Consider the following 22,339-nt stretch of genomic DNA (forward strand, 5'->3'; position numbering starts at 1 on the left):
GTCCTTGGAGCAGGTCATCAGCATCCAACCACCACCATGGCGAGCCAGCTCCACAACCACCTGTCCACGCATCTCCGCTTCAGTGGGAAGGGGTCCCCCCGTTTTCAAAAGGAATGAAAAAAAGAAACCAAAACCCAAGAAACAACTTCCCGGGTGTTTTTAAAACCAAAGAAAGGACCCCCCCTCTCCCCTGTTTTTAAAGGGGTCTACAGTAAGGTTTTAAAATATTGTTAGTGGTGAGAACCCTAGTGGGACTTATATGTGAAAAAAAAAATATAAAAAAATTCAGAGTGTTTTAGCTGATTGCCAACGTGAAATATGAGAAACCCTTAGGGTCAAACCTTTGACCTGGGGTCACGGGCCAAATTTTGGGTCGCCCGGAATTTGGGTCGTGACAAATTTGGTTGTGACTTAATTTTTATTTTAAAATAAAATAGTATTTTTTTTTAAGAAAACAACTATTTTTATGGAAGTCATTATTCCAAAAAGCAATTTAGGTGCAATTTAAAAAAAAAAAGCAATAAATCAAATTTATTATTATTATTATTTTAAAAAATCAATTAATAATTAAAAATATATAAATGACAACTTCTAAAATGAATTGATACTAAAAATAAAAAATTATATTGATTTAAAAAGATAACTTCACAAGTTATTTGGAATGAGTCCTTTAAAATTACAACTTCTAAAATATATATGCATCTTTCCATGAAAAGTAATTACACTTTATATGTAAAGTGTTGTATATTTTTATTTTTTTTGTATAAATTCAATATGAAAGTTGTCTGACCAAAACTACCTTAAATTTCTTCATACTTTTACAAGCACTTGTTTGAAAAAAAATTTTGGTTTCAATTTGCTGTAGATGCTAAAAATCCCCAATACATTGGTGGGGTAAGTATTGATAATTCCTGAGTTTTGGTACAGAACTGATGCAGGGGCTTTTGAGGTCTCATGGACAAAAATAAGAAAAATGGAATGCATAAATCCTGCAGCATACAACCAAAACTCACTATTCATTTAACCAGACAAGTAAACCGAAAATGCATAGAGAAATGAATTACTTCAATTTATAGATTTTATTAGCATGTTTTTACATACAATACGGTCTACATGGCAGGAGGTGTGGATCAATTTACGTTACAGGAAGGCAGCTCTGCTTCTACCCCCAACAGAAACCAGAAGAACTCCATCCCCCAGCATGAATTGAAAAGCAGAGGGACAAGAAGCTAACAGACACCATATATTAGGATAAGGACTAATACCAGATGCAAGAGAAGGAAACAAGCTTGCAAACTCCCTTGCTCATTGAAAAGAAACTTCGTTCCTGGAAAGTAGGTATGATAAGAGAATTTCGTTCCACATATCAGGCACCCCAGGTAGACACCAATGGCTACAATCAGGCACCAATGGAGTGTCGCTATTAGTACCAACGTGCGCATCACTACGGAATGCCACCATGGGGGTAACATGCAGAACTGTCGCAGGAACAGCCATATTCTCCACCACCTTCATTATGATGTCTGAAAATGGACTCCGGTCCCTTCCTTTAGGTTTTGACAAGGGGTTTCTAGTCACTTTGCAAAACTGTTGTCTTCGACCACTGGCACAGAGATAGGCTTACTGTCAATCAAGTTTGCCTATATAGGCTTATTTTTCAACAACAAAAATTTATAAATAAACATTAGTCAATGAATGAACATAATATGGTCATAATGTAAAGATGGTGCTATAGGAATAGGTAGTGAAGAAACCCAATTCCGTCCATTATGTTGAATGCAATGATAAAGGACGGGTGCATCTAACCATGATAGGTGCAACAGATCAATTTTGTTCTTTTATCGCTTGAACAAGAGGACGGAAGTGGAAGTGAATCCTCTTTTGTTTCGTGTTCATCCACGACCAGGACGGATCGTCTTGTTTAGCAGAAGCGTGTTCCACGTGAACACGCATGTGCCTAACATAATGCTGACATATGAAACCTAAGGGCAGACATCTGATAACTGTATTCACCCTAATGAACAACAAAGCCACATGATAAGAATCACATGGATGGCCATCAAGCAACAAGATATATAAAAGATTATACTCATATCCCAAAACCTCCCTTGAACTATCCTTGATCATATAGTGCAATAACCATAAAACTTCTTTAAGGTTATTAATGATGACAGCATGACCTCCCACCATTATTTTGAAAAGCTGCATTGATTATCTCATGATAGGCAAGGAGTTTAGATCTCAGCCAGCCTGCAGCTTCTGACTGAGGTGTTGTATCACTTTGCTAAGCTTATGGGTTTGATGACAAAGTGAAGATACATGGCCAATGCAAGTAAGTAGGCTGGGCCAAGGTTAACTCACTGGACCCTGGTAGCTAAATGAGTGGACCTAAGGACCCCCCAAGACCAGCAGCCTATGGCCCATATCATCCCTTAATCATCATATAGGATAAGTTTATTATTTTAGAAATAAGACATGTTTATTCTTTACATGAGTGCAAATGTATACCAATGGTTATCTTAAAAGCATAATCTATGGAATCTTATGAGAAGAAAAGCAGAAAGAGAGTTGGATAAACAGGGGACTGACATCCCAATTCCAACATCTTGGCTGCCAATCCAGTTTTAGTTTCTAGTTATATATGCAGTAGATCCCGTAGAACTTGATTCAACTAGAGAGTTTTAACTCCAATTTTCAAACAACCCCATTGAGGAACAAATAAATTTGGCAGAAAATATAATGACTAACTACTGAAAACGCACCTCCAGTGGGAAGATTCAAAATAACGAAAGAATACACGTGTTCTGTTTGTGTTGATTGTAGTTTCAATCCATGAAGCCCAAGTGTTTAATGCTGTTCTGAAGGCAGTTGGAATTGACATTCCAAGCTTCAGTGCTCCACCCACCTGGAAGTAGCAGCCCCTATCTGGAAAAACATATTTGTAGTAGTCCACAGATGCATTCGTGGAAAGCTAATCCATTATTACAAAGGGAAAGTTGATAGTTGTAGTTTTAAGTACATGGCAGACTTATTGAAGAACATACTATATGTTGAAAAGGCACGTTTTTTTCTTTAAATCTCTAGATGTAAAATACATTTTGTTGGAAAACCAAAACTGATATGGAAAGAAATAACTTTGTAAAGTTGTAAATTATTTATTAGTTCTCAATCTTTGTATTTTTAAGAAAGTAATTATTATAAGTTATTTATTGTTGTCAATTTTTGTATTTTTAGGAAAGTAATTGTTAGGAGTTATTCTTTCCTTTTAATCAGTGATTTAGTTTCCTAATTTGAAGGATTTGTATATGCTGTAAACTCTATAAAAGAATAATCTCAATAAAAGAAAATTATTCCTGTGAAACCCTATTCTTCAACTTGGTATCAGAGTTAGCAATTTGCTTGCCGAAATCCTCCTTCTTCCTCTCTTTCAATCCTTGTTCTCTGAAACCATGTCGGATATTTCAAACGAGTCCACTACTGTTCCTCAACCTTCTCTGAACAATCTCATCATCACTAATTCTTCAAAAATCAGTCCTACCACCTTGGAATCTCACTCTGTCCAAATCACCACGATTCGCTTGAATGGTGACAACTTTTTGAGATGGTCTCAATCAGTTCGGATGTACATCAAAGGACGTGGAAAGATGGGCTACCTGACGGGTGAAAAGAAGGCTCCTGCAGTGGATGATCCGAACTATGCTATATGGGATGCTGAAAATTCCATGGTGATGACATGGCTTGTGAATTCTATGGAAGAAGACATTAGCTCTAATTACATGTGCTATCCAACAACATAAGAGCTTTGGGAGAATATAAATCAGATGTATTCTGATTTAGGGAATCAATCATAGATCTTTGAATTAACCCTCAAACTTGGTGAGATACGATAAGGGAGGACAACGTCGCAAAGTACTTCAACTCCTTGAACCAGATCTGGCAAGACCTTGACCTCTTCAACACCTATGAGTGGAAATCTGCCGATGATGGACTTCATCATAAGAAGACCATGGAAGACAATCGGATCTTCAAGTTCTTGGCTGGCCTTAATGTCGAGTTTGATGAGGTAAGAGGGAGAATCATTGGAAGACAACCCCTGCCTTCAATTGGTGAAGTTTTTTCAAAAGTTAGAAGAGAAGAGAGTCAGAGAAATGTGATGCTGAGCAAGAAGGGACCTGGAGTTGCTATTGAAGGTTCAGCCTTGGTTACCACGGGTGGAGGTTATAATAAAGCTGCTGCGTTTCAGTGCAAATCAAATGAAAGACCACGGGTTTGGTGTGATTTTTGCAACAAACCTCGCCATACTTGTGAGAACTGTTGGAAAATCCATGGGAAACCTGCAAATTGGAAAGGAAAAACAGGTGACAAACCAGGCCGAGCCATTATTCCTACTGCTAATGAGGTTGAGACCAGCCCCTTCACCACTGAGCAAATGGAGCATCTTCTTGCACTGCTGAAATCCAAATTGACATCCAGTACTTCTAGTGTTTCTTTGGCACACACAGGTAATGAATTATATGCTCTATCTTGTCATTTTAAATTTACTCCATGGATAATCGATTCTAGAGCATCCGACCACATGACCAATTCCTCAAACATGTTTGAATCCTATTCACCATGTCCTGGAAATAAAAAGGTTCAGATAATTGATGGTAATTTCTCACCTATTGTAGGAAAAGGTCTAATAAAAATCTCTGAGGGAATAGATCTTAAATTTGTTCTCCATGTTCCTAAACTTACTTGTAATCTCTTGTCTGTTAGCAAATTATCTAGAGATTCTAATTGTTGTGTTATCTTCTAGGAATCCCATTGTATTTTTCAGGACCAAAGCTCGGGGAAGACGATTGGCAGTGCTAGGATGATCAATGGTCTCTATTATTTCGAGGGTAATTTACCTAGTAATAAAATTGCTCAAGGACTAAGTAGTATTAGTTCTCTTTATGTTCGTGATCAAATAATGGTTTGGCATTGCAGATTAGGTCATCCTAGTTTCTCTTATTTAAAACATCTATTTCTAGTGTTACTTCAAAAGGTTGATCCTTTATCATTTCAATGTGAAAGTTGTTTATTGGCAAAGAGCCAACGAAAAACTTACATTCCAAAACCCTACTATGCATCAAAACCATTTTATCTTTTTCACAGTGATGTTTGGGGACCTTCAAAAGTAACCACAATTTCAGGAAAAAAATGGTTTGTGACCTTTATAGACGACCATACACGTCTCTGTTGGGTATATTTAATGAGGGAAAAATATGAAGTCGAAAGGATTTTTAAAGATTTTATAGAATGATTGAAAACCAATTTCAAACAAAAATCAGTATTTTGAGATTTGATAATGGGACTGAGTACTTTAATAAAGTTTTGTAAACCTTTTCAAACGAGAAAGGAATTTTACATCAATCCTCGTGTTCTGATACCCCTGAACAGAATGGAATAGCTGAACGTAAAAATAAACACTTGTTAGAAGTAGCACGGGCTATGATGTTTTACATGAATATTCCAAAATACTTATGGGGGGATGCCATACTAATTGCTTCATATCTAATCAATAGGATGCTTACAAAATTTTTGCAATATACCACTCCTTTGGAGTGCTTGAAAAAGGTATTTCCAGAATCTTGAATTAATTCTGAATTACCCTTGAAAATATTTGGTTGCACTGCATATGTACACATTCCAAAAAGGTCAAGATCTAAGTTAGACCCAAGAGCAGAAAAATGTGTTTTTGTAGGATATACTCCTAATAAAAAGGGTTACAAATGTTTTAATCCCCTTACAAAATGTTTTTACACAACTATGGATGTTTCCTTTATGGAAAATGTCTCATATTTTACCAAAAATTTACTTCAGGGGGAGAAATTAGTGGAACCAAATTTTTGGGAAATTGTTGAACCTTTGCCTAGTGCAATTCTTGATATCTCTCTTGAAAAAAAAAAAAAAAGGAAACTAAGCCTACTGAATCCGAATCTGAAATTGGTCTATCAGAAGAAGAAATACTACGAATGAAAAAAAATAGAAACAATCTTGAGTCTGTGGTTTATTCAAGGAAAAAATTCCTTGGAAGAAGTAAAGACCAGTCGATCATCCCAGCACATGGTCAACCGAAAACCCTGGGCAATGGCTCTCTAAATGTCTCAGGTAGCCCTCCTTCTATTCCTACTCATATACATGCTTCTTCTTCTTCTGTTACTGATCTAAGTTTACCATCACACTTTGGTCCAAGTCCAGAAATATCTGCACTAGAAACCGGTTTAGGATTAGCCCCAATTGTTCCTACACAGGACCTTGATCTTGATCTCCCTATTGCTCTTAGAAATGGAACCCGAGCCTGCACTAAACATCTCATTGCCAAATATATCTCCTATAGTAACCTTTCTGACAACTATAGAGCATTCACTACTAATATTTCAAAACTTGTGGTACCTAGAAATATTCAAGAAGCACTAGATGAACCGAGTTGGAAATTGGTAGTGTTTGAGGAAATGAATGCCTTAAAAAAGAATGGCACTTGGGAGGTTGTAGATTTACCAAGGGAAAAAAAATTGTATGATGCAAATGGGTGTTTACAATAAAGAGTAAAGCTGATGGAAGTGTTGAGAGATACAAAGCCAGACTTGTGGCAAAGGGTTTTACTCAAACCTATGGAATAGACTACCAAGAGACTTTCGCCCCTATAGCTAAAATAAACTCGATTAGAGTTTTGTTGTCCCTTGTAGTAAATTCCAATTGGCCCTTACACCAATTGGATGTTAAAAATTCCTTTCTTAATGGAGACCTAGAGGAGGAAGTGTTCTTGAGTCCTCCACTAGGTTTTGAAGAAAGTTTTGGAGTGGGGAAAGTGTGCAAATTGAAGAAGTCTTTATACGAACTTAAGCAGTCGCTTAGAGCTTGGTTTGAGAGCTTTGGCAAAGTAATAAAGCATTATGGATATACTCAAAGTCAAGTTGATCACAGGATGTTCTACAAACATTCCAATGAAAGTAAAGTAGCCATCTTAATTGTGTATGTTGACGATATTGTGTTAACTGGGGATGATTGCAATGAACTAGAGAAGCTGAAGGAGAAACTTGCTGAGGAATTTGAGATTAAGGACCTAGGGGCATTAATATACTTTCTTGGGATAGAGTTTGCTAGGTCCAAAGAAGGTATCTTTGTAAATCAACGAAAGTATGTTCTTGATCTTCTTGATGAGACAAGTATGTTAGGATGTAAGCCTGCTGAAACACCTATAGAGCTTAATGTAAAACTGCAACCTACAAAAGCCAAGAATGTGAAGGACCGGGATCGTTATCAGAGACTTGTTGGGAGATTGATTTACCTATCTCATACACGCCCTGACATAGCATTCTCAATGAGTATGGTTAGTCAGTTTATGCATGCGCCTGGACCAGAGCATTTTGAAGCTGTTTACAGGATTCTAAGGTATCTAAAGGAGACACCAGGTAGAGGTCTTCTGTTCAAGTCACGAGGACACCTACAAATTGAAACCTACACCGATTGGGCTGGAAGCATAGTGGATCGAAGGTCCACCTCTAGGTACTGTTCATTTGTAGGTGGCAACTTGGTTATGTGGCGAAGTAAAAAACGGAATGTGGTTGCTAGAAGTAGTGCTGAGGCTAAGTTTAGAGTTGTAGCTCATGGTATTTGTGAGATTATGTGGATAAGAAGATTACTGGAAGAGTTAAAGATGACAGGTCCATCTCTTATGAAGTTGTATTGTGACAACAAGGCAGCAATTTCAGTAGCTCACAATCCGGTTCTCCATGATCGCACCAAACATGTGGAAGTGGACAAGCATTTCATTAAAGAGAAGATAGACAACGGATTGGTTTGTATGACCTATATCCCTACTGAGGAACAAGTGGTTGATGTCTTCACCAAAGGACTACACAAGATGCAATTCGATTTTCTGGTTGGCAAGTTGGCTATGGAAGATATCTTTAAGCCAGCCTGAGGGTGAGTGTTGGAAAACCGAAACTGATATGGAAAGAAATACTTTGTAAAGTTGTAAATTATTTATTAGTTGTCAATCAGTGTATTTTTAGGAAAGTAATTATTAGGAGTTATTTATTAGTTGTCAATCTTTGTATTTTTAGGAAAGTAATTGTTAGGAGTTATTCTTTCCTTTTAATCAGTGATTTAGTTTCCTAATTTGAAGTATTTGTATATGCTGTAAACTCTATAAAAGAATAATTTCAATGAAAGAAAATTATTCCTGTGAAACCCTATTCTTCAACTCATTTATTTTTTTTATTTTTTTGTGATAGGCTCTAGATGTAAAATACATCAAGGTCAGATGTAAAATGGCACCTTTGACTATACCATTGTGAGTGATCATTGTCTATAATTGTATTCCAACAAAAGGAGAAAAGAGTTCATATATAAATCATATTATTCAGAGTCCAGTTTGTATATTTCACTGAAATTCAGCATAAGATTCTCAAGCCTTGTGTCCAAGACGATGATTGGAAATGGATGAGTATCCCCCCTTTTCAATTGCACCGGTAATGCCTTGTGCAGACTTGCCATGCAAACCTTCACCAATCTTCTCATTCTTTCTAATCTCTTCTTGAATATGCACATCATCCTCTTCGGTTAGTAACACAACTTGTTCTCCATGTGGGCCTGCTATAACTCCCTCCTTCACCTTCGAATGTTCATCCACATCTATTATTTCTGTTTCTTGAACCATCTTCTTTCCCTTCCCAATTGCACCAGTAATGCCTTTGGCAGCCTTACCATGCAAACCTTCACCAAGCTTCTCATTTTTTTGAATCTCTTCATGGATATGCTTATCATCTTCCATGCATAGTGCCAGAGCTTGTGCTCCATGTGGTCCTGCCAGCATCGCCTCCTTCACCTTCAAATGTTCATCGACATTTACCATTTCTGTTTCTTGAACCATATTCTTTTTCTTTCCAATTGCGCTAGTGATGCCTTGGGCAGACTTACCATGCAAATGACCTTGGCCAAACTTCTCGTTCTTTCTGATCTCTTCTTGGATATGCACATCATCATCCACAAACAGCACCACAGCCTGCTCTCCATGTGGGCCTGGGACAATGGCCTCTTTCACTGTCAAATGCTCGTCGACCTTTATGATATCTGTCTCCTGAACCATCTTCTTCTTCCTCTTTTTGAGGAAGCAACAGAGAGCAACTGAGAGGAATGCAAGGAAGAATAGACCACCCAATGAGACGAACACAATGATTATGACTGTGGGATGGCTGTCTGGTGATGGTGAAGGTGGTGGTGGAAGTACATGAGGTGGAGGTGGTGGGCGTGTATGAGGTGGTGGTGGTGGGCGTGTATGAGGAGGCGGTGGTGGTGGGTTTATATGAGGAGGTGGAGGTGGTGGACGTCTATGAGGAGGTGGTGGAGGAGGAGAAAAAGGTGGGAAGTTGTAGTAATTGATCTGGGAAGAAGTCATTGGGGTGATATGGATAGTGGAAACTTTGAAGAAGATGGTTAGAATGGTTATGGTTGTGGTTGTGGAGAAGATGGGAGCATTGGAAGCCTATTTGTAGTGAGGTTTTGGTTTATTTTGTGAAGTAGAATTGTTTTGAAGTTACAGTGACTTGACTCTCATGTTAAGATTCGGAATAGGTTGTCATAGTTTGCATTGGAAAACACTACTAAAAAATCTTGCTTGTTTCCCTTCAGAGTCTTGTGTTCCATTCACAAGATACAGGATTTTGGGGGGACGTTAAAGAGAACTCTGTAAATACTGTATCTGCAACTCAGGCTTGGTAAGAATGTCAAAACAATGGAAGAAGTATCTGTTTTGGGTATCAACTATTCTTTTTCCTTTCATTTTGGACATAAATAAAAAAATAAAAAAAAATAAAAATAGAAGCAAGACCAATTGTTTGCATTGGAAAACACCCTAAGTAGTGTGTAGAAGGCCTGCTATTTTTTTGGATCTATTTTCATCTTCCAAAGATTCATAGCCCAATCCTCACGTCTTTCCTCAAGGCATCTTTGTTCGCTAGAAAATTCGTCAAAAAATACAATAAAAGAAAATAGTGAAGAAAAATAGAAAAAAAAACTCGTAAAAAAATGTAATATATAAATTTAAAAATTAACAAATTATTTTTATATATTACTTCAAATTCATTTAACTTATTTTAATTTATATCAATATCAAAATTAAATATTTTTAAAATATAAAAATTTTAATTTATTTTAATTATATTTGTTTTTTTCATATTTTTCATAAAACAATTAAATATAAAAAAAAAATTTCAAAATTTTTTTCTTTGGTACTTTCTAGCAACTAAATATAACCTAAGTTTATTACGAATAATAAGTGTATATTGTTCCTTACAAGTTAAATTAACCCGTAACTAATATCAAATTGTTCAAATTTGTCACTGAGAGATGCCTTTTAAATGGCTCTAATTTAAAAGTGAACCATATGCGTTGGGTCTATAAAAAAAATAAAAATAAAAAATTCTTAAAAGGGGCAGTTCTAAAAGCATTGAAGGTTCATTTTACACTGATCTAGTCATGTTGAAAGTTGTCCACCATTTCCATTATACATTGAAGTAAAAATAAAAAAATTGAATTTATAAAAAGTGTTTTTGTTAGAAGTGTTTTTTTTTTCCTATAAATAACAGTTTTACGAGAATATGAAAAAGTAATTTTAATAGTGTTTTTGAAAATATGACTCATAAGTCATAAGTACAAAAATATTTTTAATATTAATAAATTTCTAAAAAGGACATTCATTACCAAAAAAAAATTATAATAAATAAAAAAACTTTTATTGCAAAAAAATATGTAAACATTTATATTGTTAAAAAAAACTCAAATATTTATTTTTATGATTATGAAAATAGAAATAACGTAGAGTACATAAAAAATTAGAAATTGATGTTATTAAGCTTATTGCATGATAAACTTGTAATAATTTCCAATATGATTGTATAAAATCTTAAAATTATTTTCTAAATATTAGTTCTCCTGTTATTGGTGAGAAATTTTCATAAAAATTTTGAAGAGAGTAAAATAAAACTAATAATAATAATAATAATAATAATAATAATAATAATAATAATAATAAGAAACACTTCGACTATTTTAGGAATATTTGAAATTTTTTTAAGTATTTTTTTAAAAAAGAAAAAACACCTTCCAATTGCTTCCCTACAAAACACTTTAAGCGTTTTTAAAATTTTTAAAAGTGTTTTTCAAAATATTATCAAACACTTATTTTTCACTAAAAACACTTTTCATATAAAATGTAATTAATTTTCATAAAAATACAATTACATTTCATGTTAAAAGTTATGACATTTTTCATACAGCTTTTCACGAGAAAGTTATCTCTTTAAAAGATAATTTCAATATAAATCATTTTTTTTTTCTATACAGATCTTTTTATGAAAATTGTTATTTCAAAAAGCAATTTAGGCGCAATTTTTTTAAAAAATAAAAATAAAATAGTAATAAATCAAATTTATTATTATTATTATTTAAAACAATCAATTAATAATTAAAAATATATAAATGACAACTTCTAAAATAAATTGATTTTAAAAATAAAAAATTATATTGATTTAAAAAGATAACTTCACAAGTTATTTGGAATGAGTCTTTTAAAATTACAACTTCTAAAATATAAATGCATCTTTCCATGAAAAGTAATTTGTAATTACACTTCATATGTAAAGTGTGGTATTTTTTTTATTTTATTTTATTTTTGTATAAATTCAATATGAAAGTTGTCTGACCAAAACCACCTTGAATTTCTCCATACTTTTACTAGCACCTGTTTGAAAGAATTTTTTGGTTTCAATTTGCTGTAGATGTTAAAAATCCCCAATACGTTGGTGGGGTATGTATTGATAATTCCTGAGTTTTGGTACAGAACTGATGCAGGGGCTTTTGAGGTCTCATGGACAAAAATAAGAATAATGGAATGCATAAATCCTGCAGCATACAACCAAAACTCACTACTCATTTAACCAGACAAGTAAACAGAAAATGCATAGAGAAATGAATTACTTCAATTTATAGATTTTATTAGCATGTTTTTACATACAATACGGTTTACATGGCAGGAGGTGTGGATCAATTTACGTTACAGGAAGGCAGCTCTGCTTCTACCTCCAACAGAAACCAGAAGAACTCCATCCCCCAGCATGAATTGAAAAGCAGAGGGACAAGAAGCTAACAGACACCATATATTAGGATAAGGACTAATACCAGATGCAAGAGAAGGAAACAAGCTTGCAAACTCCCTTGCTCATTGAAAAGAAACTTCGTTCCTGGAAAGTAGGTATGATAAGAGAATTTCGTTCCACATATCAGGCACCCCAGGTAGACACCAATGGCTACAATCAGGCACCAATGGAGTGTCACTATTAGTACCAACGTGCGCATCACTACGGAATGCCACCATGGGGGTAACATGCAGAACTGTCGCAGGAACAGCCATATTCTCCACCACCTTCATTATGATGTCTGAAAATGGACTCCGGCCCCTTCCTTTAGGTTTTGACAAGGGGTTTCTAGTCACTTTGCAAAACTGTTGTCTTCGACCACTGGCACAGAGATAGGCTTACTGTCAATCAAGTTTGCCTATATAGGCTTATTTTTCAACAATGAAAATGTATAAATAAACATTAGTCAATGAACATAATATGGTCATAATGTAAAGATGGTGCTATAGGAATAGGTAGTGAAGAAACCAAATTCCGTCCACTATGTTGAATGCAATGATAAAGGACGGGTGCATCTAACCATGATAGGTGCGACAGATCAATTTTGTTCTTTTATCGCTTGAACAAGAGGACGGAAGTGGAAGTGAATCCTCTTTTGTTTTGTGTTCATCCACGACCAGGATGGATCGTCTTTTTTAGCAGAAGTGTGTTCCACGTGAACACGCATGTGCCTAACATAATGCTGACATGTGAAACCTAAGGGCAGACATCTGATAACTGTATTCACCCTAATGAACAACAAAGCCACATGATAAGAATCACATGGATGGCCATCAAGCAACAAGATATATAAAAGATTATACTCATATCCCAAAACCTCCCTTGAACTATCCTTGATCATATAGTGCAATAACCTTAAAACTTCTTTAAGGTTATTAATGATGACAGCATGACCTCCCACCATTATTTTGAAAAGCTGCATTGATCATCTCAGGATAGGCAAGGAGTTTAGATCTCAGCCAGCCTGCAGCTTCTGACTGAGGTGTTGTATCACTTTGCAAAGCTTATGGGTTTGATGACAAAGTGAAGATACATGGCCAATGCAAGTAAGTAGGCTGGGCCAAGGTTAACTCACTGGACCCTGGTAGCTAAATGAGTGGACCTAAGGACCCCCCAAGACCAGCAGCCTATGGCCCACATCATCCCTTAATCATCATATAGGATAAGTTTATTATTTTAGAAATAAGACATGTTTATTCTTTACATAAGTACAAATGTATACCAATGGTTATCTTAAAAGCATAATCTATGGAATCTTATGAGAAGAAAAGCAGAAAGAGAGTGGGAGAAACAGGGGACTGACATGCCAATTCCAACATCTTGGCTGCCAATTCAGTTTTAGTTCCTAGTCATATATGCAGTAGATCCCGTAGAACTTGATTCAACTAGAGAGTTTTAACTCCAATTTTCAAACGACCCCATTGAGGAACAAATAAATTTGGCAGAAAATATAATGACTAACTACTGAAAACGCACCTCCAGTGGGAAGATTCAAAAGAACGAAAGAATACACGTGTTCTGTTTGTGTTGATTGCAGTTTCAATCCATGAAGCCCAAGTGTTTAATGCTGTTCTGAAGGCAGTTGGAATTGACATTCCAAGCTTCAGTGCCCCACCCACCTGGAAGTAGCAGCCCCTGTCTGGAAAAACATATTAGTAGCAGTCCACAGATGCATTCGTGGAAAGCTAATCCATTATTACAAAGGGAAAGCTGACAGTTGTAGTTTTAAATACATGGCAGACTTATTGGAGAACATACTATATGTTAAAAAAGCACGTTTTTTTCTTTAAATCCCTAGATGTAAAATACATTTTTTATTTTTTATTTTTTTATTTTTTGTGATAGGCTCTAGATGTAAAATACATTAAGGTCAGATATACTGTTGGATGCAGAAGGAAACACTGAAACTATAGCAGAGATTCCATCTAAAATGAATTAGTCATGTGACTCATGCCATAGATGTATTAAGAGACGATATGGTCATCAAGAGAGAGAGGGAGAGAGAGAGAGAGAGAGAGAGAGATGCGCATGCCTTGGACTCACAGGTTATGCCACTACATTTTTACTATAAACTGTTAGGGGTTATTTAAACCAGAGTCAAATCTGCACCAGAGGATATACACAAATCGATCAAGGCATCAAATAGAAGTGTGAACACAGTTCTAGATAAATGAATGCTCAAACAAATTAAACCCATGTTTCTGAGAGGAAATATTTGCATAATCCATGGATCAGATTTTTTTTTCTTTTTTTCATTTTATTTTGCTCTCTTTATCATTTTTCATTTGAGGTTTATTATGCATATTGCTCTTGCCCTCCCCATCATACGCAGACAAAAAACCAATATGGCAATCCTATGGTTAGCTGTTGCACTGTGGTAACCTACAATCAAAGTCAAAATTAAGTCTTGACCAACAACTTTAGAATGTTAAGAGAGCCTTAAAAATGACAAGAAAAGTGAATGTTTTCACACTGATCTAGATATTAATTCAAAATGGTTCATTTTTCCCAGGAGTTTATTATGTATATTCCAATTGATAATCTTTAGGATCCCCGACATCACTGATATTTTTGTTATACTTTTTATTGAAAATACCATTGCAATAATCCTTTCAGTTTTGTTTCATCATTGGATCTCAATGTACATAATAAGGTTATGATGTACTTCCATGCTTGCCTCTTTCCCATCCAAGAACTGTTTCTATCCCAGATCCCTAATCAGCTCCTGCTCAAATGCATCCCAGGTTACCCTTATTTTTATGGTAGGATTAAAACGGTGTAACTTTCTATGACAAGACCCATAATATAAACTTACCAGTTGTTCAGGTGAAGTCTCTATTCACTGTGTCATCCAACAACACCCATTTCACTGTTTGATGACAGGAATCCATCTCACTGGAGAGTGTCTCTGGAAGTTTCCAATTTGGGTAGTTTTTTGTCTACAGCCTCATTGCTCTTTTCCTTTTCAAAATTGGGGGTGAGGCAAGTGATTTTTAATCATCTTAAAGAGTTAATAGTTTTAATATTTTCCAATAATTTCTCAACAATTTCCTATTTTCAAGAGGAATCTATTCTTATATAGAGGATATAATAGGGAGTTTTCTTTACACCTTTCCTTGTGGATTCAAGGTATCCATAGTGGAATCTACGTTCAGGGTTGAAAATGGTGATCTTACTTCCTTGTATCACACTTTACCTAACCATGATGGAATGACAGTCAAATCTCATAGAGGGTTAAAAGGCTGGTCTAAAGCCAAATATGAAGAAGTGGCAAAACCAAAAAATATCGCCTATAACGTTAACAAACTAGTTAAGCTACAAAAATCAGCTATCCTATCCCTAGGTGTTGAATCAGAGGTAAGGGATGAGATTATGGTAGGTCTATGGTTTGTATCCCCTAATGCAACTGGTATCCAAAGGATATTTTCTCTATTTATAAATTTCCAAGAATCATTGTTCATATTTTAGGATTTGTCAGTATCTCATGTTTATGGAAAATGCTGCAGCATAAAGAACATTTTACCCTTGGTCTAATCATCTCTATAAGGTTATGTTTCCAATTTTCACATACCTATCAAACATAGTAGTAGTAGGTGCTTCTACGAAAATTAGTATAATGCCTTTAGGCAAAAAATTATCAACCCATGAAGTATGGCAAACATTATTGCAACATTAAGTTCTGTTGATCAAAATGCACTATCCATTATTGGTCAAATATCTGCTAGGTCGACAGCTGGGCATGGCATCATTCATGGGTGGTAAAGGAAATGATAAGCAAGAGAAAAATCAAAGTTCAATGATGTCATGAATATAGGACCATCAAGCACAAACTCGCAAATGCAGTGGAATAGAAAAGCATAACAAATAAATTTAGATAAAAGGCACATATTATTTGTCAAAATCTGCACAAGAACTAAATAACTTACATTTCAAAAAGCTTGGAACGCGTCCACCAGTGCCCTGTATTAAAAATCAGAATATCAGAGTCAATCCACTCTTTACTAATTTCATCCATCTTGTCCAGATGTAGCGATGATTTAGCCCTCTTTGGTCCATGTTTTGGGGCCAGGCCAGGCTGCACCAGGAAAACAGAACGATAGAACTCAACACTAAAATTAAACGAGCTAAACCGCACACCCAAATACCTAATCCGTTTCGTGATACTATTCCCATTAATCTCATAAACACTCCTCTTATCCTCCACACCAGTCATAAGCAAACATATCAGGGATTCCCACTGTGTTCTACTCATCGAATCACCAATGAAAACAACCCGCTTCCCTCGAAGCTTTTCAAGAACTCCATGCACTCTAAACCTCGGAATCTCACAATTCTTGGGTTTCCACCGCCATTTTAAATAACCCTGATCTTTCCGCCCATTAGCCAAGCAATTAAATCCACGTTCAGCAAAAGGACAGTCCGATGCATTGTATAGAGGGTAACTCTCATCCCGGATCCATCTTCCTTCAAAAACATTGCATTCACTGGAGGACTTGGAAATCCCATAATTCTGAATCACAGAGTGAAAAGTGGGAAACACATATAGATACGCACACCCGGCAGCCACAAAAAAGGATACTAATGATCCAAGCACAATGAGTCCATTCAAAGATTGAAAAACCCAGCTCTTAAAATGATCCTTCAGTAATCTTTTTCCAAAACTGGCAACCTTCGTGATAAAAAGCCCGGAATACCCCATTGAAATCCAATTCAATCTACTCACAGTATCTATCAACTGTACAGGGCACACCCACAAACAATAACACCAACTATCATCACAAAGTAATAACCATGAAAGTGAAATGAACCCAAAAACACACAGCCACATACCCAAATGCCATTTCTTAAAAAGAAAAATCTAAAACTGATAAACCCGCTTGACCGTTACGTCAAGATTATTAACGACCATATATGCTAAAGTTGATTAAAGAAAACAAAAAAATAAAAAAGTAACGGCTATTCAGATACTGGAGATCTTACTGGGATTTGTAAACAACCTTAGCTGGTGGGTTGTGGGAGCTTGAGGAAGGAATTAGAGAGACTTGGGAGAGCGGTGGCAAATATGGTTGCATATGGAGGGCGATATGGTCATTTTATCATGTCCTCTTATAGTGGTTGGGAGCCTGGTTGGCCTGACCATGATCTCTTAACCAAACGAGGCGTAGCCTGTCGGTGGTTTTCTGGAAAGATGGAGTGGGGATCAGATGCACTCCAGTCCTCCCAGACTCAAACGTGGTTGAATCTTATTGGTTGGTAGCATGAAGAAGTCAGAGCTTGAGTATGTTTATAATAAATTATTTTGGAAATAAATTATTCTTACAAAAATATTTTCTATATTAAAAAAACGTAAACATATTTTTTTTTAAATTATTTTATGAAATTGGATCCCTAAGCATAAATCTTTATGAATTTTTTTTTAAAGATCCCAACAAAGAGAAAAGGGTCATGTTTTTAAAACTATTTTGAAAAAATAAATCATAAAAATTAAAATATTAATTTTATTTCAAAAAAAAAAAAAAACAAAATATATGGTGGAAGAAAAGAGATAGAGAAAGAGAGGTGCGAAATATACAAAAGATAGGTTTCCATCAAGGTGCCTTTTATATAATTTTTAAGTTACTCATTTTTAAAATGAATAAATTAAAGTCATAAATAAGCTTTAATTCATTTTTGCGTTTATAAATTTTAACATGCTACTTTATTTATCACCTCGTTCATAATAATTTTCTCAAATTAAATATAAAATACGTTTTATTCATAATAGTTTTAGGGCTTTTGATTTCCTTTAAAAGCTATACATTTGAATGGATACCCAAAATAATAAATGGTTTTTATGATACACTACTTTAAAATGAGTTTACTTTATAAGTTTAACTTGAAAATTTGAATTTGTTTGAATTATTTATTAGAGAGTTTATTGCATAATACACAAGCTAGTATAAAATATTATTTTTTTATAAGGAAAACTATTTTATGTTTAATAAAACTTTTATAATAATAATATTTTTTTTATAATCGAGAAATTTTTCATGATCAAGTTGTAAGGACTCTCTACGATGATCTAAATCTTGGGGTGTCAACTGTACCACAACAATCAATATCAAGTAAATTCAAGATATCAACAATGGTAGAATTCTAACTCAAGATTATCCTATAAAAATTATATTTTAATTTTTAATAAAAGAAAACAAATATATATATAGTTAATAAGATAATGTGGCCTCTATTTAAAAGTAATTATATTGATTTTTGTACCCTAACCAATAATGAAGACACTCAAACATATATTTTACATGCATTTTTGTTTTCAATCTTATTTTTTTTATCCTCCTTGCACTTTTCACCTTCTTCTCTACTTTCCAAACATCATACCACCATTTTGGATTTTTTTTTTTAATTTTATTATTGTTGGTTCTTCCCCTCCCCTCTTCTTTTCTAGTGAAGTTTCTTGAACCCTCATTCTTTCCCCTGATTCACCTTCTAGTCAAAAAGTTTTCTTCCCCAATTTTAGGTCACATCCTATTATCAATCATTCTTTTTTAAAATAATAATAATAATAATTACATATATTCTGCATGAAAGAAAACTAAAATACATCCCTTAAAAGAATAAACAAGTATGAAAAAGATTTGTCCCTTGTTGGAGGAAGAAGCTACAAGATTGAAAGACTACAAAAAGTGAAAAGCTAAAAGAATCCGTGTCTTTGAAGCATGAAAAGCACTAAAAAGTAAAAGCTCAACCAACAAACTGGCAGGGATTAAATCTTTAGTGATAACAAATCTAAAAATTAATCATATATTCTTGTTTTCAGTTTGGTGAAGAATTGACAAAGACTCAATCAAAATTGGGTATTATTCTGTGTGTTGAGATCATAATGGGAGAATATATGCAGACTTCCTCAGCAATCACTGACAACTTGCATTTCTCAATTGAGTTAAGTTTATACCAAGTCGCATGTGTAGGTTGTAATGCCCCAAACCCAATTTAGGGGTAAAATGTAATTTAGAAATTATTAATTAATTAAAATAATTTAATAAGGGTAAAAATATCTTTTCGTATTTAAAACCCCTATATGTAAATTATATCTTTCCTATATTCTCCATTCAGAAAACCATTTTACACAGAGATCGGAAAGATCGAAGAGTATAGGGTTGAAGGTTTAAAGGTTTAAGATTTGAAGATCAAGGTTTGAAGATCAATTTTTCAGGTAAGGTTTTTAATCTTTAAATTAATATTTTATATTCGTTAATTAGTTTTAAACACTTTAAATATTCTTTGGAATATCTCAATTTTGATTAGAGGTCGCTTAATTAATTTTTAGGTCAAAAAGATTAAAAATCTATGAATATGTTTGATTTATTAATGAAGATCAATAAATTTTGATTACTCAAATGAATAGATCTAGGAAAAAAAAATTATATAGTTTTGGATGTGAAAATTACATAAAATTGTGAGTATGGAGGTTAAAAGTTTTGACTTTAGAGAAAGAAAAAAATGATGAAAGAAGTGTAGGAAGGATTTGACATGATGAAAAAAAAATAAAAATTGCATGGGGTATTTGTTAAGTTTCGGTATGAGATTTAAATAATAGTAATAATAGTTTAATGTAAATAAATATTCTTAAAAGATTTATTTTAGATAAGTTAGAAAAAAGGAAATAAATTATTGTTTAGGAAGTTGAAAATAATATTGGATGGTAATAATATTAATATGAGAAATTAATTAGGATTCCTAATACTAAATAAAATATTTTTAGGATTTTCAAATTTATATGTTTGGATAAATAAAATATTGTGTATGATATTATGTTAGGTGATGAGGAAATTTTTCAGAGTTAAATACTTCAAGATTTTGAGTGCTTTTTCAAGGTAGGGGAAATTAATGCAGATGTTTACAAAAGAAAATAATTTCCTTTTTATATTGTTAATATGTAAAGATATTATTTTCATCTTTTTGCATGAATCAAATATGTGTTTTGTATGGAAAGTATATTTGAGAATCTTCTTTGTTTATTTATGAAAAGTGAAAAATTTTGGAGATATGATATTTTGTTTTGCAAGTTTGAATTAATGAAATAAAGTGTTTGACTCTTATGGCTCTAGTCAACGGGTTATAATTGTTGACATTTTTATACCCTAATCAACGGGTTATAATAGTTAATATTATATGGCCTTACTCAACGGCTTATAGCTCCTAGTTAACGGGTTATAATTGTTGACTTTTGGTTTTGTTCACCTTAAATGGAACAAATTTGAAACTAGTCACTCATTTGTGAAATCTCACCTAATTGGGCACCATTTGTTATTTGATAACCAGAGTAAGATATTTTGAATGCATTTGATTTGGTTTTGATGAGAAATTGTTTTGAAATGGATATGAGAAAGTTTGTTGAAAAGTTTGAATATATTAGTATTTCGAACTCAAAAGTTTTTTTATGAAAATAAGTATTTGTTATATCTCCTATTTGCAAACATGATTGAAAATGTTTAATCCATAAAACTGCATTGATGTTCCTTATTGAGCTTTAAGCTCATGCCCCTTCGTTGATAATTTTTCAGGTACTCTTAGTTCGGGCGAAGAGTGATGGCTAGGCTGAAAATTTTTTTCTTTGTTAATATTTTGGTTCAAACTTTATTTTGAACATTGTTTAGATGTTAAAATTTATTCTTCGTTTAAATTATTTGGATTTGAAGTTATTTGGACAATAACACTCTAATTGATGTGTTAGTTTTTTTTAAAAAAAGTTGATACTCGGAGACTTTAGAATTTTGTCCTACTACTCTGAACATGAATTTGGTAATTGGTAAATTTCTTTATAATTATAATACGAATGTTTGTATCGTTTCCACTTTGAGCTTTTGGACTTGAGGTGTGAAATGACCGTCATGCCCTTGTAGTGGGTTTTGGGGCGTGAGCCCTTTGGGCTACTATGCGGAAAAGTACGGTATCTTGGACAGTTAGGCATAATAGGAAGACGTGGGAAATTTAAGGCAGAATATCCGTTATGTTATGATAAAAGCTTCGCAATTAAGACAAAATATCTGTTACATTGTAATGAATCCCCTGTCGATTACAGAGATCAAAACCTATAAAATGCTCTTTAGGTATGGTCAAAAGTATAAGAGATTTAAAAAAAAAAAAAATACTTTCATGGTTATCCTTTCAAAGTTGTTGTACTGACTTTGGCATCAAGAGGTCTCTCCAATATAATCCAGGTGAACCTTCTTTGTAGGGATGTGCAATGACCATAATCTAGGTGAACATGCTTTGCAAGATGTGCAATGATTGGTGGGGTCACCGGTTAGCTCTATGGGATCAACAACATACCAGGTCTATACTGATCTTTAGTCCTGTGACACCGTGCTACAATCCTGCATGAGTCATGTCATCAATACCATTGCTGTGGGAGTCAAAGTTCGAACTCTTTCTTTCAATATGCTGAAGGAAGTCACAGTTGGTGATTCTTTCTCGACGAATTCTTCCATATTTTTCAATCCCTTTACAGGTAGCAAATGCTAATGCTTGAGAAAGCTCAACTCCAAAAAAGCAAGCTTGATGAGAAGCGTAAGTACATTCATGCTTGGAGAAATGTCTCCAGCATGATATTTGATGCTACTGTTGCCATGATTTTGATATGTTTGCATGGTGGTGGCAACCATGACTTTGCCTCTTGTTGCTACCACTCTTTGTCATGGACTTAGGCCTTTCCAAAGCTAATGTGCAGCACTTAGATACTTAGCTTGCTAGGCTAAGCTATACACACAACTTGGAAGCTAAGATGAGCAATCAAAGATGACGCTTAAAAGAAAGGAAATTTTGTATTGCACAAATATACTTACAATGCTAGAAAGCTCTCAACTTTGTTGGTGCCTTAACCAATAAGGTCATGTTCTATTTATAAGCGCCCAAAGAACTCTTTGAACCACAAAGGTTTCACTCTTTCCTAGAATTCTCTAAAATTCTCTATACAAAAGTTATATACAAGTTTTTTTAATTTGTAAAAAATAAATTATAAATTCAATTTATATTATATGAAATATATTTAATATTTCTCACTCTCATCCTCATTCTTATCCTTAACTCTTATTCTTATTATTCTTATTCTTATTCCTAAT

The 22,339-nt window shown here is 34.2% G+C and overlaps 2 protein-coding genes across 5 annotated transcripts; both read right to left on the reverse strand.

Annotated features, from left to right (window-relative positions):
• Positions 1 to 1,044: 1,044 nt before the first annotated feature.
• LOC100252383 (protein trichome berefringence-like 7) lies at positions 1,045 to 17,381 on the reverse strand. 4 transcript variants are annotated; one of them, XM_002278202.4, is made up of 4 exons: positions 17,222 to 17,381; positions 16,151 to 16,959; positions 13,701 to 13,859; positions 11,987 to 12,545 (listed from the first exon to the last, which is right to left on the reverse strand). In XM_002278202.4, exons 1-4 carry the CDS (start codon positions 17,294 to 17,296, stop codon positions 12,248 to 12,250), a joined length of 1,341 nt encoding a protein of 446 aa, XP_002278238.2. In that variant the 5' UTR covers positions 17,297 to 17,381; the 3' UTR covers positions 11,987 to 12,247. The 4 variants fall into 4 exon arrangements, with proteins under 4 accessions (XP_002264468.2, XP_002278238.2, XP_010664881.1 ...); XM_010666579.3 differs by having other exon boundaries at positions 17,205 to 17,364; XM_002264432.5 differs by lacking the exons at positions 11,987 to 12,545; positions 13,701 to 13,859 and adding exons at positions 1,045 to 1,603; positions 2,763 to 2,921 and having other exon boundaries at positions 16,151 to 17,374.
• Positions 8,322 to 9,486, reverse strand: LOC100247264 (protein TRACHEARY ELEMENT DIFFERENTIATION-RELATED 7A). Its single transcript, XM_002278225.5, has one exon. It carries the CDS (start codon positions 9,425 to 9,427, stop codon positions 8,438 to 8,440), a length of 990 nt encoding a protein of 329 aa, XP_002278261.2. The 5' UTR covers positions 9,428 to 9,486; the 3' UTR covers positions 8,322 to 8,437.
• Positions 17,382 to 22,339: the final 4,958 nt, after the last annotated feature.

Source organism: Vitis vinifera, chromosome 18 (assembly GCF_030704535.1).
Source record: "Vitis vinifera cultivar Pinot Noir 40024 chromosome 18, ASM3070453v1".
Lineage (NCBI taxonomy): Eukaryota > Viridiplantae > Streptophyta > Magnoliopsida > Vitales > Vitaceae > Vitis > Vitis vinifera.

What these genes read in the sequence shown, in the direction of transcription:
- LOC100252383 (XM_002264432.5), bottom strand. Translation starts at nt 17,052, where the DNA reads ATGTGGCTGTGTGTTTTTGGGTTCATTTCACTTTCATGGTTATTACTT. An exon ending in CGTTCCAAGCTTTTTGAAAT is followed by an intron (nt 2,922 to 16,150) that starts GTAAGTTATTTA and finishes TTTTCCAGATAG; the next exon opens with GGGCTGCTACTTCCAGGTGG. An exon ending in TTTGAATCTTCCCACTGGAG is followed by an intron (nt 1,604 to 2,762) that starts GTGCGTTTTCAG and finishes TCTCTGTGCCAG; the next exon opens with TGGTCGAAGACAACAGTTTT.
- LOC100247264 (XM_002278225.5), bottom strand. Translation starts at nt 9,427, where the DNA reads ATGACTTCTTCCCAGATCAATTACTACAACTTCCCACCTTTTTCTCCT.